This window comes from Sphaerodactylus townsendi, linkage group LG04, assembly GCF_021028975.2.
Source record: "Sphaerodactylus townsendi isolate TG3544 linkage group LG04, MPM_Stown_v2.3, whole genome shotgun sequence".
Lineage (NCBI taxonomy): Eukaryota > Metazoa > Chordata > Lepidosauria > Squamata > Sphaerodactylidae > Sphaerodactylus > Sphaerodactylus townsendi.
The window spans coordinates 92,247,447-92,265,099 of record NC_059428.1 but is presented as its reverse complement, the minus strand read 5'-3'; the positions used below and the strand labels follow the sequence as shown (position 1 = coordinate 92,265,099).

Here is a 17,653-nt window from a genome sequence, read left to right as displayed (position 1 = left end):
GTCCTTGCAACAGCCCCGCCCCGGAATGCCTGGCCCCTGGAATGTTCTACTCTTTGCCTACCTTTCTCTATAACCACTGGAACATTCAGACCAGATACAACCCCCCCTGAAATTAATACCTTTTGAAAGTGCAAGTATTCATTCAAAACCTGTCTTTGACATGGGAAATAGACAAGGTTGTGATGGGTTTGGGTTTTAGAAATGTGGTAAGATTTTGTGTACCACAAATAACCTATACACTAGAGCACAGGTTTACTCTACTTTTTTATCTTTCATTTCCAGGCTTGTTTACCTTTGTCTTTGCAATATACATTCCCTAGTCAATATGTCCTAGCTTGGTTTATAAATCCTCTGAGAAATTTGGCAAAGAAGGGTATTGTAAATCTTTGAACAAATACTGTTTCCGTACTTTAGCAAGAGAGTTTACAACACCTGTGTATCAGGACAGTTCTTTACAAGCTGTAGCAATTAGCACTATCTTCTGAGATAGTCCACACTACTAAATGGATTCCTTGCATTCCTTGCAGTGCCCCCCTCCTTGCTCATTCATCATCTTTTAAGCACACCCCACCCCCTTGGCCAGTTGAAAAAGCAGTAGTGGCTGCTGTCCGGAGAAATCAGTCAGACGTGTGACTGGCCACTGCAAAAAAGAGGGAGGACAAGTAGTCAACATTAATTATCTCCCCCACAAGGGGGAAAATCTAATCACCCATGATCTAGTCCAGTGATGGCGAACCTTTTCGAGACCGAGTGCCCAAATTGCAACCCAAAACCCACTTATTTATCGCAAAGTGCCAACACAGCAATTTAGTGGCGTAGGAGCAGCAGTGGCGTAGGAGGTTAAGAGCTCATGTATCTAATCTGGAGGAACCGGGTTTGATTCCCAGCTCTGCCGCCTGAGCTGTGGAGGCTTATCTGGGGAATTCAGATTAGCCTGTACACTCCCACGCACGCCAGCGGGGTGACCTTGGGCTAGTCACAGCTTCTCGGAGCTCTCTCAGCCCCACTCACCTCAAAGGGTGTTTTTTGTGAGGGGGGAAGGGCAAGGAGATTGTAAGCCCCTTTGAGTCTCTTGCAGGAGAGAAAGGCGGGATATAAATCCAAACTCTTCTTCTTCTTACCTGAATACTGAGGTTTTAGTTTAGAAAAAACGGTTGGGTCCCAGGTGCGCGTTACTCAGGAGTAAGCTTGGTGAAGCAACCATGCAATGCTTCGAATGGGTGAATCACGACCCTAGGAGGGTTTACTCAGAAGCAAGCCCCATTGCCAGCAACCAAGCTTACTCCCAGGTAAAGGATTGTGCCTAGGCCAGCCTAGATGTGTGTGTGGGGGGGTGATTTTCCGCCCCACCCACATGACAACTCTGGGCACACGTGCCCACAGAGAGGGCGCTGAGTGCCACCTCTGGCACCCGTGCCATAGGTTCGCCACCACTGATCTAGTCCCAACACTATCTCTGCCTTCCCATCCCTCAAGTCTTTCTGCTTTTACTTTCCTGCCTTCCATCCTTTCCACTTAGTTTTTATCCCCCCGTTCAGCTGACACTTCCAATCATTCTTTCAGTTCTCTGCCTCTTATTCCCCCTCCTATTTTCAGGCCTCCTCTTCTCCATGTGGCCCCTGGGTCTTACCACCCCTCCTAAGGATGTGAAACAATGTTAGGTAAATTAAAAGACTACCCATTGCCCTCTCCCGACACTGCTTTTTATGTTTTCATGGCTTAATCTCCCTCCAGTTTTTGGATTTTTCTGCATCTTCCTTATCAATACATAGTGCCATTGTGTGGATTTTTTTACAGGCACTCTGGACCAAAATTGAACTTACATATGATTTTCCATAACTGAAATGGGAATGAAATAGTTACAGTATAATGCATGTCGGTTGGCTTATGAGATAAACCTTTGCCCTGACTGTTGCATCACGCATGAAAGAACTGCTAATGCCTTATATTTATGGCTTCAAGAGTTCGCTTAGTTTGCCAAACAAAGCTGTACAAAACTGTCACCCTGCTGACTCCAGATGTTTTCCAACGACCCTAAGTAGTGTCCCTCTTGTGTAAGATGAGAACAAGCACTGTGCCAAAGACTGTCCAGGCACAGCTGCTGAGCCCAAACCACAGATCAAAGGGAAAGCTTCACTTGCATGCAAAAAAGTTGCCATACAACCATTTTAAAGCAAAGCTTATTGTGTGAGGGAAATTGCTAGAATTGAAGATGGTAATTCTATATACTTCTTCATAGGACAGAATCAAGAGCGTTTTTGTAAAGCAAGTGAAGAATGCAGAAGGAAAGCTGAAAATCACTACCTAAGTAGAAGGAATGTTATCAAAGAAATGTACGTTATAGTTTTTTTAAATCTCATGCTCAGTTTTCAGATCGGAGGAGCCTACAAATAACTTGCGTACATTCCTGCCTTATGACAGAATATAATTACTGGGGGAAAACATTCTGGACAAGAAAATAAAAAGTAAGGTTTCTCACCATTCAGCTCCAGCAGTGGTTCTGTATGTTACACTTTATTATATATGAACAGTAGACCAGAGGTGGGATCCAGCAGGTTCCCACCAGTTCCCGAGAGTGGGTTACTAATTATTTGTGTGTGCCAAGAGGGGGTTACTAATCGGGTCCGCTTTCCCTTCTCCACGCCCTCGCCTCCCCCTCTCTTCTTTCTCGTAGCCCGGAGCTTGCTGGCTAGTAAGAGGAGGGACCCTTTAATTACTGTTGGGTCCAGGGGACTCTTTACTTGCTTGGTAGGCTATTTATTTTGGCACTCTGTTCATTTTATGATAAATTGTGATTTACCATGACGCTTGGCCACTTAAAAGCTCTGTATTCCTGTATGTGAGAATGTTATGCTAATCTGTGTCTCTAATCCTGGATTAATTAATGTAAAATATTTGCAGAATATACAGTATGGATTGCAAATTCTACTTCACAATGGATGATGTTCTGATTTATTTTTTACTTTAAACAGAAGAAGAAGAGTTTGGATTTATATCCCCCCTTTCTCTCCTACAGGAGACTCAAAGGGGCTTACAATCTCCTTGCCCTTCCCCCCTCACAACAAACACCCTGTGAAGTGAGTGGGGCTGAGAGAGCTCCAAAAAGCTGTGATTAGCCCAAGGTCACCCAGGAATAAAAAGGGAGTGTTAATGACTGATTTAAGGTATTTATGGAGCTAAAGGATTACAAAGCATTTTGTGTAAGTGAAAGATTAAAGGTACTAACTACTAATGCTTACTCAATTTTTTAAAAAAGTCATGACTTGTGTATCCTGGCAGAAGCCTTGATATCTAGCTCTTGAATATGCCTATGCAGTAGGAATGGTCCATCGGATCAATGTTTTAATGAATTTGTGTCTTTATCTAAAGTGCAAATTATTTTGAGTATTGAATGTATTAGCCCTTCAGAATATAGTTAACAAACAGTGGTGATAGTGAAACTAAACTGTAGTGACCACTCATGATTTCACAGTAGGCATAAAGGCCTGTAGAATCCTATGTGACTGGTTAGCAAAGGTAGAAATTGGGATAATTCTCTCCCTGTTGGGCTGTCATTTAAAAACATGTTTTAGAAATATGAGTAAAAGTCTCCTTGTTTAAGGAAAGTATCCTTCTTTTGATTTCTAGAAACAAAATTAAGTATTTGAAAGTATTAAGTATTTGACAGGCAGTCAATTAGAGGAGAAGTAGTTGTTTCTGTTGGCAGGAGACGATAGGACTTGCTATAATGAGTTTAAATTATGGACAGAAAGATACCAGCTGGAAATTAGGAACTTTTTTTTTACAGTAAGTTTTTTACAGAAACAGAGAAATTATTAATGCCCCGCCCCCGGAATGCCTGGCCACACCCCCGTCGTGCCACGCCCAGCCCCATTGGTGCTACACCACTGTTTGAATCCCACCACCATGGGAACCTACTAAAATTTTTGGATCCCACCACTGCAGTAGACCAAGTAAAAATGGCCACATGACACCCTATCATGCACAATCCACGGATGTGCCTTCCACAGGAACAATTTTTGCCTTCACTCTGAGACCTTAAGATCTATTTCCTCACTCATTTTTCTAGCAGTATGCTTCTTTTCTTCTTTAAAAATGTATTTCCATCCATTTAAACTTATAGTACTTGCTACTGCTGGGTGTAAATAGAACCCTAACCAGAATGTACAATGGATCCTTTCCCTCCATTTTATATACGTATACAATCTGAGCATGTTTGCACATCAGCCATCCCAATTAAGTCAGCAGGGCTATTTGTGAGTTTAACAGCTTTGGGACAATAGCTTTGAACACTTAAAATACAATTTTTTTGTTTCTCTGGTTTCCCTTTTGTAACTTGAATTTCAAAGAGCACACTTAAAACAACTAAGGGTAAGAAGGCAATGCCCTACCTACCAAGGAGAAAGAAAATTGATGGTAATTTTCTTAGTGCTATTTTAATCAACAGAAGTAGTATTAGGTTTTATACACAGCTCATGCTGTAACACAAAAGTCTTTAGTGGAAACTCTGATCAAAAGTAGAAAAATGTGTATTAATTCTGGCGGATGGATTTGCTTGTTTCAAATATCTGCCATTCAATTTAACGGGGTGATACTTTCTTAAAGCACAAAATTACATCTAACAGATTTCCTGTTATCTTAATCTGCACGCTGGTGAATCCGTATTTTTCCAACAGCTGCTTGTATTCCAAAACACTCCTTTGCTTGCCTTCAGTCATGGTGAGAGACTGTAAAACAGCTCGAGCAGGGCTTGTTCCCTTCTCATCCAGCACAGTTTCTGCTACTAGCAAAGCACTTCCTGCATATCCAAAAGGGAAACAAAAATTTTTGTTTAGTAACTCATTCCTAATTTCAAGAGCATTAATTATATTTTTTTAATCTCCAGGAATGGATTCTTTCTTTTAAGAACTAGCAATATGCTTCTTTCCCTGCAATGTTTGAATCAAAAAATATGTCAGGATTCCATTTTTTCACACAAATTTATGGCACTGCTTTCTAATCTCGTTTCAATAGATATCAGAATTTTTTGTTTCAGTAACTTTTTAGTTAGGAAATTTGCTTTTTTGGTTAACTGCTTTTTTTATTAACTGTTTCTCAGTCTTTGTGTTTTATTTGATGGTCTTTTCCAGGCTTTTAAAAATCATTGCTGCTGGGTTTTTTACTTATTTAAAATATTTTTATCCTGTCTTTCAATATGTAATATTTGGCACAGAATCCACAGTCACTAACAATGCAAGTAGTTAATATATCTTCCCCCCTGTAAACATACACTGGAGGAATACCATTTTCCCAATTGCAAAATTTTATCCTTGGGGCCATGCAGTTTCCTTCCCAAGATTTGCACTGCTAGCTTAATAGCTGAGGACAGTTCCATATGATATCACTGACCACTTATGGACTCTCCCATGCAATGCCCTCATCACTTATAAAAGGCTGTAATTTACTGCCATATAATGCTTTGATTTTAAGCAGCTGAACGCTTTCCATTAGGTCACTTCAGTATGAAAAAGAATGTAACTGTTTAAAATGTGAAATAAAGTTCAAAAATACATTTAATACACATCTTGCCCACTCTTTCCCACTTATTGCATGCTTTACTTATTTTTAATCTTAGCTTTGTTCTTCCTCCATTCAGCACTGGAAAATACATAATGATATTTGTATTTTTTAAAAAGGGGGGAATTAAAACACAGGACTATCATTGGGGGTAACAACCCTTGCTTTTTATCATCCTTAATTCTACTCAGAATCTCTGAGGAACAGACCTTCACTAAATAGCTAAAAAAGAACAGAATAAGAGGAAAGACTTATTTTAAGGGAGAATGGAAAAACACTTTGAAATTAAATATTGGCTTATCCTAATGAAATCTAAGTTCTTCCAATACTACCAATAAACTCAGTGTTTAAATGCTGAATTACACACAAAAACAAAAATGAAGGAAAAGCTACAGCTCTTACCTGGCTTGCAAACAGCAGATAGCTTACTTAAAAGTGCATGAATCTTTTCTTCACACCAATCATGTAGAACTCGTGAAAGAATATAAAGTTCAGATTCTGGAAGATTATCTTTGAAAAAGTCACCTGTTTGAAAATACATTGTCATTAGTGTCTACATGAATTATTTTTATACCATTAGTTTTATATCCACAGTGGTTATCCTTGCAAAAACCTGGTAGTCAAAGTTCCCAGTATCGGAATCGGAGCAGTGTAGGGAGCAAGCACTTAGGCTCCGGGACATGTGAAAATATTCAAAAAAAAGTTGACAATGCTAATTTTAGTGTTATGTTTTCAATAGTCAAGAGTTGTGAGGATAAAGTGGAGGACACAAAGATGCTTTGGGTGCCCATTCTGCAGAAGTATGGGATACAAAAGGTAAATTAATAAGGCTGAAGATTAAGTGTGAAAGAGGAGAGCAGGGAAAGTTGAGAATATATTGACTGCCAGGAAAAGAAAAAGAGGATACAGGGGAATACAGGAGAAAGTGAAGAATTCTTGCCAGTTCTTACACGTTCCCCAACCCAGCTGGCCAGCATCATACAACTGGGCACGGCCTGGCTGAGCAACTAGCACCATGCAATTTTGCCAGAATTTTCCCAGGAAGGGGATGCTAGTGAGTAGAAGCTGAAGACAAGAGAGAGGAGATAAAGGTAGGTTTAGATGGGAAAAGGTTATGGGGGGAAAGAGGAAATAGTATACCGAGGAGACAATTAAATGCAATTCCTTAGAGAGCCCCTTGGAGGTATATATTTGGGTAGAACGAATAATTTTGGTCTGTCTGGGATTTTTTTGTATTTTTTGGTTCTGGCGCATTTTTAAAGCTCGCGGCACCAACATTTCAGGGTATCTTCAGAAGATTCTCCTGATGTTATCACCCAGATTTGGTGCAGTTTGTTTCAGGGGGTCCAATTTTATGGACCCCCAAAGAGGGTGCCCCATCCCCCATTGTTTATAATGGGAGCTAATAGGAGATGGGGGATACACTTTGAGCGTCCATAAAAATTAAACCAACTGAATCAAGCTTAACCAAACTTGGGTGGCATCATCAGGATAGTTTCCTGAAGATGCAATTTTGGGGCCGCTAGTTAAAACATGCGTCCCTGACAGGCACCCCAAGGTAAGTATTAGGGGGATTCTCTGGTGTGTGTGTGTGTGTGTGTGGATTCTTTAGGGTTTTTTAATTTCTTTAAACATTTTTCTTCAAGCCACTTAAACTCCCCTTAAACAATGTTTAAAGAAAAAACAACAATAGGCTGTGATTCGGCCCAAATAGGTGATTTGTTTCATCCAAATCACCAACCCTAGTCTGGACCATGCCTGATTAGGAGATCTATGTTTGATGCCTTGCATTCCATGATGGAAAAGGCAAAATATAAACACAGTAAATAGAAATATGCGAATGTGTAAAAATAATATGTGAAGCAGACCTTAAACATAAACATTCACCACAGATACCAAGATTCACCAGTGCTTTCATAAGTAACAGGATTTTGGAAGACAAGATGAAGGTTCAGCATAAAATAGCTTTGCCTCAGGAGTAATCTCACATCTATGTACACCAACATGTTCAAAGCTCCATAAATATGTTTACCTGATGAGAATGATATTTGACCTGTGTTTTGTCTTGAAGGCTGAAAGCTGGAGACGCTTGAAATGACATCTGGAAGGTCAAACACAGTGACTTTCATCGCTGGGTAGATCTGGGTGAGTTCATGGGCTAAAGCGCCAGTGCAGCCTGCAAAATATTAATACAGGGAAAGTTTCTGTTAAGCCTAGTTAAAACTGCATGAAGCTCAGTACATGACATTGGACTAATAAAAGTCTCTCAGTTTAACCTACTTTGAAGAGTTGTTACAAGGATAAAATGAAAAAGGCCTTGGATAAAAGGCATGATACACATTTAATGGAAAGAGACAGCACTTATCTTTTGAAACCAAAGCTCTCTGAAAGCTTCCGCCTTGGTACCCCTGATTACCCTAAATTGTTGCATAATTTACAGTACAAACCAAAGCAGAGTTATGCCCTAAGTCCACTGAAGTCGAGTTCATTGAACTTAGAACCTTGAGTACATGGACAAAAGACAGGAAAAGTTCTTAGTGTATGCCCAGCAACACTGTGTGATGTTACACTGCCCCCCACCCCCTGCCCAAGCTATTAATAAGAAAAGTGTTATCACACACAGAGAAAACAAGCCTATTTTGAGAATTCTGAGAACAGTTCAGCCATGATGGTAATTGTAATGACAACATTTTCTGTCACTGCACACAGCAGTTTTTAAAGGCATGTCTACCTCCTAAGTCACATACAACTCTGAACTGGGAAAGATCAAACGCTGAGGCGACATCTCTTGCTGTCATTTTGGCAATGCTGTGCATGGCACTCATAAAATGTTGCTTCATCTCTGTATTTTGATAGTAGAAATCCTGGACAAAACAAAAACAGAACAATTGAAAGATGTATGCAATCTGAAGTACTGGCCAAAGACTGGTGGGTCTGGACCACATCTTTGCAAAGAAGATTTGAATAGCCTTTCCCAGACCAGAAACCCTGGAATAAACCCTCTACTGATAGTTTGGTCGAAACTGGATTCTTACACACACAGTAGAACATGCCAACAAAGCAACAGGCTTAATTGAAAAGATTTTTTTAAAGGTTCAGGCTTAATCATGAAACAGGAATAAGCAGGAGCAATGAAAATAACAAAAATGGCTTTCTAACATACATTTACAGATGTGAAGGAAGCCAAGTTATAACATCTTCAAATTAGTGGAAGTACCAAAATAGCAAGTAGGAGGTGCAGCAATGAGGTCCGTGGCCTATTGGTGTTATTATTGGGTCATGCCTGGAAAAATTTGTGCCATATGATTGTAAACTAACATTACAGGAAACAGGACCATGGACCCCCTGACCAGTATAAGCCAATCAGAAACATGATCCAAAAGATGATTCTTGAACATTAGCAAGGTTCCCCACTGTGACACTGCTGAGAGCACCTCTGAAATACAAAGATGCAGCTGCAAGCTTTTCATTTTGGCCTGGGGAAAGCGGAAGGGTTGTAAGTGTTTGATATGGAACTCTCCCTGTGTTACACTTTTACATCAGGCAACAGTCTATCACTTTAACTTTATTACATGCTGATGCTTAAACTGTCAGGTTGATTGATACAGAGATGGCCATCTTTCTTGATACTGGAGGGGGGAAGGGCAAGGAGATTGTAAGTCCCTTTGAGTCTCCTACAGGAGAGAAAGGGGGGATATAAATCCAAACTCTTCTTCTTAGCCCCATGCATTTACACTGTAAACCAACAGTACACATAAAATTATTGCAAAAAGCAAAATTTTAGGAGCCATTCAGATACTGCTGATTAGGCAAGTCCTTTAAAAACTAATCCCTGAGCAAGCAATGACAGCCTCCTGATTTATTGTGTTAAATTAATACAGTTGCATTTTGTATGATTATGGCAAGGACAGAATAATCTTTTTTTGCAGCCTACTTGTTTTGAACTTAAACAGTTTGGAAGATTCCCTCCCAGAAAAAAACACACATCATTTCCACTACCTGAAACAAATCCTCTCCTTTTTTCCCAATTGCGAAATGGTTCTGTGATGTCCCCTCTTTGACTGCCAGTTCCAAGTGTGTAAACAGAGGCCATATGCGGTCATCACAGTGAAGAATAAAGTCATGAAGTGAAAATTCACAGTCTGACACCAAGTACAAGTTTGCCAAATCTGAATTGCTGTAACCTTTAAAGACAGCAAAACAAATATGAAATATATGAATAATGTTTTTTCTTTAGAAGTAACAAATAGCATTTCTAATTTTAGAAACATCCAGTTAAAGACTATAACTCTGGTGCAACTCCACAGTACAGCTGAAGTCCACAAATCAAGTCTTTGTTGATGAGTTTAACTGAAACCAAATTCTGGTTTCCTGCTCTGCTACCCTTCATGGCAGACCAAATTTAAAACCTGAGGCAACTACCTCACTTTGCCTCATCTTGGTAAAGTTGCCCGTGACTGTGAGAAGCAAGTTCTGGAGACATGTACCAGGCAGAGGCATATCCGGGGGAAAAGGTGCCCGGGGGCAACACATAGTCAAGTGCTCTCCCCCGCTCGATGCCCCCTGCAACCCCCCACACCTGAATTATGATGGTGGCTCTGGTGGGAGCTTAGGCGGGCGGCGGGGGAGCCCAGAGCCTCCTTTTGTAGGGGGGGCTCCTGGTCAAACAGAGAGGCCCCATCTCAGTGCAGGGTGCAGCAGGGCAATGCTGGCGCAATCCCCCAGAGGGGGAGAGGCCGTGCAGCTGCGCAGCTAAGCACAGCCTTGCGCGCCAGTGTGATCCCCCAGCGGGGGAGAGGCCTCCTGGCCGTGAGGCAGGGCCCGGCCTTGGGCCCCGACAAGTGGCGCCCTGGCACGGGGGAGCTGCCGGACACCAGCCAGACGCACCTCAGGAGAGGCCAGGTGCAGGGACCGGCTGTGGCCCAACACTCCACCCCCTACGTGACCAAAACATGTGTGCCCGGGACATGGGCTACCCCATGTTCCTATGGGTGGTATGCCCCTGGTACCAGGCCTAAAGTATGGGACCTGATATCCAAATGCAGAAAATGGGGCACCAAGGACAGAAGTTAGTTGGCAAAAATTATGATGATGTTATTAAGGGAGGCTCTTTGGGTCCTATACATCAAAGAGACAGGCAGAAAGCCACAAAACCTAGAAGCACTCATGGTACGCCATTTCAATATTTTAACAATGGCATATGTATATTCAGCCAATGTACCCAATACGTTTCATTTCCCTATAGCAGCAATTTCATTTGTGTGAACATTGTGTGATGTAATGATCAGAAGTTCTCATACATCACAGCAGTTGAAACACAAGATGTCACTATGACTCCCAAAATTGCTTCTAAACGTATCCATGATTTGCCAGTCCAGACACCTGGTTTATGTTGATGTGCTCAAAGATAGCAAGGATTGCTTGTACATATCGAACAACAAATATGATGTGCATCCAGCTGTAAACAGAATCGCTATTCCACCAGTCAGACACATCAGCAATACTTAAAAGGATAATGGAGTTCTATTTTCTCCCTTCTTCTGAGACAGAATTCACTACTTTCTAAGCTACGTATCTTTCTACATATTTTTAAAAATGATGAGACTGTCCTCGTCACATTTCTTCATGAATCCTAAGGACCAGTACTCTGGTTAACAACCCAAAAGTCTTATGGTGTTCAAGACAAGTCCCACCCCTCCAGGGCTCCTCTCCCAACTGCTTCAGAGTGAAAAGTCACCTTGATGGGTTTTTTCCAGCAGGCCAAGAGCAGCACAGGCATCCAATAGCCTTTCTGTGCCACGCACAGAGGCTTTCAAGCAATTTGCAACGTCCACAGAGGTCATGGCACCCTTTCCTTTGAGAAGATCAAATATTTTCAGCTTACTGGACACAAACAACACCTGAAGATATGAAATGGTATTCATTACTAAAAGAAAAAAAACCCACAAACCTCATTATCCTTTAAAAAAAATAACCATTCACAAGTCACTAACAGCACCATCTAAAGCAGAGTTATACTTAAATGGACTTCCAAGAGTGTAACCCAACTTAGGATGTTACTGCAAAGCTCATAGCGTCTATGTTAGCTGGTTCAGCTCCTCTGACTCCAGTGAGACTGAACCAGTTTACATGCCAGCTCACCTGCTTAAACATTTGTTAGTCACAACTGATGAGGACCTATACAGAAGTCACATGAAAGCCAAAATGTAAGGAACTGTGTTGTTGTTGCTGGAACAGTTTGTTCTTGTCATAAAACAAAATATATTGCAGAGGAACAGAAGTTTACTAACCCCACCTCAACCAGGATCTGAACACATTTCTGCCATCCGAGTGGCCTTAGAGGGGCACCTGCCCAAGGCAAAATTTCAAGAGAGGCACAAGTGGGTGTCATAGGCCATGCAACACACTGAGATGCATTAAAATAGAATTATGCTATGTACTAGTTATCTTTTCAGGATGGACTAATAAAAAACATTTTTCAAGAGGTCTGAAAAAGGAACATATGCTTGCTCAGAGGCTTAGTGAGGGCAAGCAAGTCATTTTTGATCAGCATCACATCTGCTGCCTAACAAAATAAATCACACTCAGCCACTGCTGATGGAGAAGGCTTGCCTTCTTGCCATACTCACAAACTCCAGCACCTATAGAGTTTGAAGGCTTTCTGATTTTTCAAGCTGTGGATCTGACTTCAGTTTCTGTATTGCATGTTTGTGGGGGTCTGGAAAAATTAGTTTGTTTTCATCCCCCAAACTGGGATTCCAAACCATAATTTAATGGTCAGTGGGGAGGAAATAAATTCCAATTTACCTAGGCGACCATATTTGGATGTCCCAGCAAACTGGAGTTTGATTTGAAAAATCTAAAATTGGGAAGTCTGAGATCTCTCTCCATACATGAGGGAAGGCAAGAAGAGGGGGGAGAGGAGGGAATTCCACGTGCATCAACAAATAGGTTTGTTGCACTATCTGAACGCAGTCAAAGTACCTGGGTCACTAAGAACTGTATGTATCCAACTATGACTTTGGTGGCTGAGAAATATTTATATAAATCCATAAACACGGTTACCTTTGATGCCTTGAAACCATCCAGTAGTTGAACAAGCTTAGCTGGGAATTGTGTTTTGTTTTCCTTCACACCATTCTGACTTTCCACAGTCATATTAAAATTACCGTTGCTGTTTATGCCTTTTCCGGACGGGTAGATAATTCTGCTGCTCTTCTGTTTCTGAGCACCTTTGCATGATGTATTATCAGAAGAGTCACATTCCCCATCGCTTAGGATCTCAAAGGTCTCTACTGAAGGGATAGAGTCATGCTTTATATGGTGGATGGTGTGTTTTGGGGGCGGATAATATAATTCTGCTAATGTTTTGCAGAAATGATTCAGAGGAAATCCTACCACATTCAAGAAATCGCCATGCACGTATTCCACTAACATTCCCCCAAGAGCCTGGATCCCATAGCCACCAGCTTTGTCCCTAAGAAGAAAAGAAAAAATTAAGAAATATTTAAAGAAAAAAATATTTAAAGAAAAAAAGTTAAGAAAGATAAGCCAAGACACCAAATACCTTAGTTTTCAATAGTCAATATATTGCACACATATACAGAAACCTAAACAGTTTAGGCAGACTGCATGTAACTATTTAAGCAAAACGTTCTGCTAGAGGAACTTCTGACATTTTTCTCTGAATGCTTAATCCATTTGGCACAAGAAACTGTTCGTCATATCAGGTGGCAAAATAGGTTGCTAGTAATAAAGTACGAGTAATAAAGCTCTCTTGGACTCAAAGAACTAGTATATATTCTGGCCTTTGTCTAAACATACTAAGACAGGAAATTAATGGAGCTAATTTCCAAGCTAGCATTCTATTAAAAATATTAATTTATTAACTTCACTTTGGACCCGATGAGGACTGAACACTTCTTACATTGTTCTCTCCTCCTCCATTTTATCCTCGCAACAACTCTGTGAGGTAGGTTAGGGTGAGAGCACTAGAAGATTAGGGATCTGAGTCTCCCACATCCTAGTCCAACTGTTTACTCACTATACCAAACAGACTTTTTTTTTTTAAGAACAAGCCAGCTGGATCAGACCAAAGTCCATCTAGTCCATCTCTCTGCTACTTGCAGTGGCCCACCAGGTGCCTTTGGGAGCTCACATGTAGGATGTGAACGCAATGGCCTTCTGCGTCTGTTGCTCCCGATCACCTGGTCTGTTAAGGCATTTGCAATCTCAGATCAACTTTCTATGTTCAAAATACTCAGTGTGATGAATAAGGCTCCTTTTAGTAAACAACTAGAATTGCTAGAAAGGATTCCAGGGGCACTCTACAGGTGGAAGCACATAAATTTTCTAAATAAATACAATCTCTCCACATATGAGAACCAATATGCAAAGTCTGTTAAAATGTCTTATGACTCACATAAGAAGGAACACAAACACATCATGATAATTACACATTCATTTTTTGAAGAATTCAAAAATTTTAATAGTCCTTGGCTGGTTCTGTGTTGAGCTTTTATCTCTGTTCAGCAATTTAGGTGATGTGTGTGTGTGTGTGTGGATGGAAGGCGGGGGGGGGAGGGGGGTTGTGTGTTTTCCCACTACATCCCCCGTTATTCATCTGGAGAGGATCTGCGGCCCAACAACAGGTTCAATTCCCAGCTGTTCAAGGTGCTGTTAAAAGGACCAGGCAGTAGGTGATGTGAAAGACTTCTGCCTGAGATCTTGGAGAGCCACTACCAGTCTGAGTAGACAATACTGATTTTGATGGACTAAGAGTCTGATTCAACGTAAGGCAGCTGCACAGGTTCATGTGTATTCATGCCATACTTGTGTACAGACCATTGTTTAAAAAAACACAACTTTTTTTAAAGTCAAGAAAATACAACTTTTCCTGGCATGATGCCACTGATCTTTTCAGTGTGTGCAAAATGGAACTTACATCTTTGGTTTCTGTAGTAGTGCACTGCCGACCCGGCAGTGCCGTAGTCACGGCGTTGGCTTGCGCCCAGCGGACCTGCGCGGCCTTGCCGGTTGCATCGCACCCCCCCTCCTCATCCCCCCATGAGTCACAGGTGCATTGAACTGTCTGGCTCTCAATCACGGTGCCGGGGACAATGATCTTGCCCCAGGTGAGGATTAGGCTCCAGGCAGCGATAAGCTCTTCTCCGCCTGGCGTAGCCAGATGAGATCATGCATCACCCTGATGATCTCCGACCTCCCGCTCTCCCGGAACTCCCAGTCCTCCCACTCCTTCGCGCCCCGATAGAGTAACAATACCAAAGGTGCCAGGAACCGGCAGGCCGGAGTCGCTAGAACCTGCGGACCTCGGTCTCCGCTGCTGGCGATCTCCCTCGGAGGAAATGTTATCTCCGGCGTCTCGTCACCGTTCTTCACGCTGACGGCGTGGAGTGCGACCTTCTAAGCTGGTGCGAAACCGGGGAATCTCGAACCTCCACCCTGCTCACCGTGCGCCTGGGAAGGGGCGGCGATACCGAAGTCAGCTGGATCGAGCATCAGGGACCCCGTTCCGGTATCGCCTGTCCTCTGGATCGGCGCATCCAGAGACCGCAGCGATCCTAGGACACTCTCGTCCGGCGGAACACGGTGGTATGGGGAGCTTGCAAAGCAGGGCTTATGACAAGCAGTTGGCGAGAGCTGAAGAAGCGTTAGCAATGCGGCAGGGTCCCAGTAAAGAAGAAGGGAGCTGCGCCAAATTGGTTGAGAGATTGAAGCTCAGTGTCCATGAATTTGCCAGAGGGGACATTGAATCTTAAGGACTGGGAAAACATCGGTACGCTCTTACAGAGCCTCGTAGCGCCCGATAATAAGCTGCTACTGGCGATGAGACAATGTTTTGTAGCCATCAGCCTCACCCAGACCCTCTGGCTCCCTTGCTGTAGAGCGCCCTCGCTTCGATCTTTTCACCTTCAATTTCCAACCCGGAATTTTTCTCCTATCCTAAATTGGGCGCCTGTCCTCCTTCTGCCCCTCATCCTTCACCCAATTCAAACTCTCCGGCGGCTCAATAGCCCTCTACTGCTCGCCTTCATTTTCGGCCACCACCTCCGTCAGCTGCGTAATGGCGGGTTTCAAACCTCTGCGCCAGGCGTATTAGCCGATCTGCAGAAGAAGGAAACTGGCGGAGCGATGCGACTATTCTTGCATTGTGCCCCATCCGCTTCACAGATACGAAGAGGATGGCATAGTTAAACCGGGTTGTCAGTGCAGCCCCCCTGAGCTATAATGTCCTTGCGAGCTCCACGCCAAAGCAATGCGGGACGTGAGTCTGCTTCGTGAGAGGCATGCTGGAAGCCATCGCCAAGGAACCACCTAATGGTTCCAGATGACTGGAAAACCACCTTCATGCTCTGAGCCCTGCTTGATTGTGGTCTGGGAAGTGAGTTCCGCCAGCAATGCTTCAACAGAACGCCACCTCTGGGCCTACCGCCGCTCAGCACGGCCGATGCTTTTGCCAACCCCCCAGCGATCAGATTGTCCGCCTGAGGCCACCGCTACGATGCGCCTCTGAGTAGCCTATAAGGCATTTATCAAAGTCCCCCAATGCCCGGCCAGCCAACTCAGAGTTTCTCCTCCATCGGCCCGAGAAACCCCAGAGCCTATGCTGGGTGGCAGACAGGCTCAGGGGCGCTCAAGAGGCAGGTAGATAAGCGAGAGGCCCAAAGCGAGCTCCTCATCGCCTACGCCAAAGGAGAAGCAGCTTCCATGGAGTGCCGCCAGGGGCAATCCGCGGGCCTAGGCAAAATCTGAACGGCGACATGCTTAAAGCTTGCCAGGACGTGGATCCTCCAGCCCGCAAGCTAGCCTCCCTCGCCCGCCAGCACTCTCCACCGGCGGAGGCGGTCTCAGGATGACTGCTTTAACTGCGCGGCAGACCGGGACACTTCGAAGGTGTAGGCAGCCGGCCGGGGGGGCCTACAACCCGATGGAGGAGGGTCCTCCCCAGAAGGCCACCAAAACCCGGTGCCCGCGTTGCCAGAAGGGCTTCCACTGGAGAGCGACTGCCGTCGGGGACTCCATGCCGAAGCGTCTCCAACCCAGGACCAAGGGGAGGAGAGTACTAGAGCAAACTCAAATGCCAAAGGCCCTGCCAAAACCACCCCTCTGCGTGGCATCATCCGCGTCGCGCTCAGCCCGTCTCCTTTAAGTTCCCCCGCGAGGTTCTTGTAAGCCCCAACCCGGTATGACGAGCCCATCCCTGCGGGACAATTGGGCTAGTGCTGCTGAAGCAGGGACTGTTCATGCGTCCCGAATTGATAGGCTCGCGCAGGACCCATCCACCTCCAGGTCTGGACAAACATCCCACAGGAGCTGCCGGGCCAGCTGCGCTCAGCTGATTCTCTTGCCCCATGCGCTGCCGGCTGCCCGACCCAATAAAGGAGCTCTGAGCCCCAGCAGCCAACATGCGAGCAGCCCTCGCCGCGATAAAGGTGGAGGCGCCTATCGAGAGCTCCGTCCATATCTGGGCTTCGCCATAGAAGGATGTGTAAGTTCAAGGGGCCTGGTGGACACGGTAGCTGATGTTACCGTCATCAAGAGCAGCAGTGGCCCGACCAGTAACGACCGGACTTACCGCACATCTGGGGGGTGGGGAGACAAACCCGAAGCCGGGCAATCGCCAGCTCGCGGTCAACAGCCAGGACTCGGCTGACGGCTCACCAGTCCATGTCGTTCTAGACATCATCCAATCTCTGGGAAGAGACCTCATGATCAGGTTAAGCGACTCTGGTCTGGGATGGAGTAAAGCCGTCCGCGGATCATTGATTCCAATGTGCCTTCGAGAGTTGCCTCTAATTTCACAGAAATCTGTTTCCCCCTCCCTCCCCTTTTCCTTCTGTTTTAGACCAGTAAGGCGGGGAGGCCAATTAACTTTTGACTGGCCCTCCTGGATTAAAAATCTGGGCCGATCCTGATACCGCAGCACTGTCAGGACAGGCCCTAACTAAGTGCTGCGCTGCAAATTCACCCATAAACCGGTTTGGGCACCCCAACAAGGTTGCTCCGGTTTCTGACTTATTCGGCCCCTTGGCGAGAGCCGTATAAGGAAGGCGGTCTCGTGGCTGCCTTGAGATAA

The 17,653-nt window shown here is 44.1% G+C and overlaps 1 protein-coding gene across 1 annotated transcript in view; it reads right to left on the bottom strand.

The window, feature by feature from the left end:
* Positions 1-4,417: 4,417 nt before the first annotated feature.
* ASMTL (acetylserotonin O-methyltransferase like) overlaps positions 4,418-17,653 on the bottom strand; it is a 36,019-nt gene continuing 22,783 nt past the window's right edge. The window contains exons 7-13 of the mRNA XM_048492411.1: positions 12,622-13,033; positions 11,294-11,456; positions 9,556-9,740; positions 8,288-8,420; positions 7,589-7,732; positions 5,959-6,081; positions 4,418-4,798 (exon numbers count right to left, since the gene is read on the bottom strand). Of these exons, the coding sequence (XP_048348368.1) occupies positions 4,581-4,798; positions 5,959-6,081; positions 7,589-7,732; positions 8,288-8,420; positions 9,556-9,740; positions 11,294-11,456; positions 12,622-13,033 (1,378 nt within the window). The 3' untranslated portion in view covers positions 4,418-4,580. The remainder of the gene's footprint in view (positions 4,799-5,958; positions 6,082-7,588; positions 7,733-8,287; positions 8,421-9,555; positions 9,741-11,293; positions 11,457-12,621; positions 13,034-17,653) is intronic.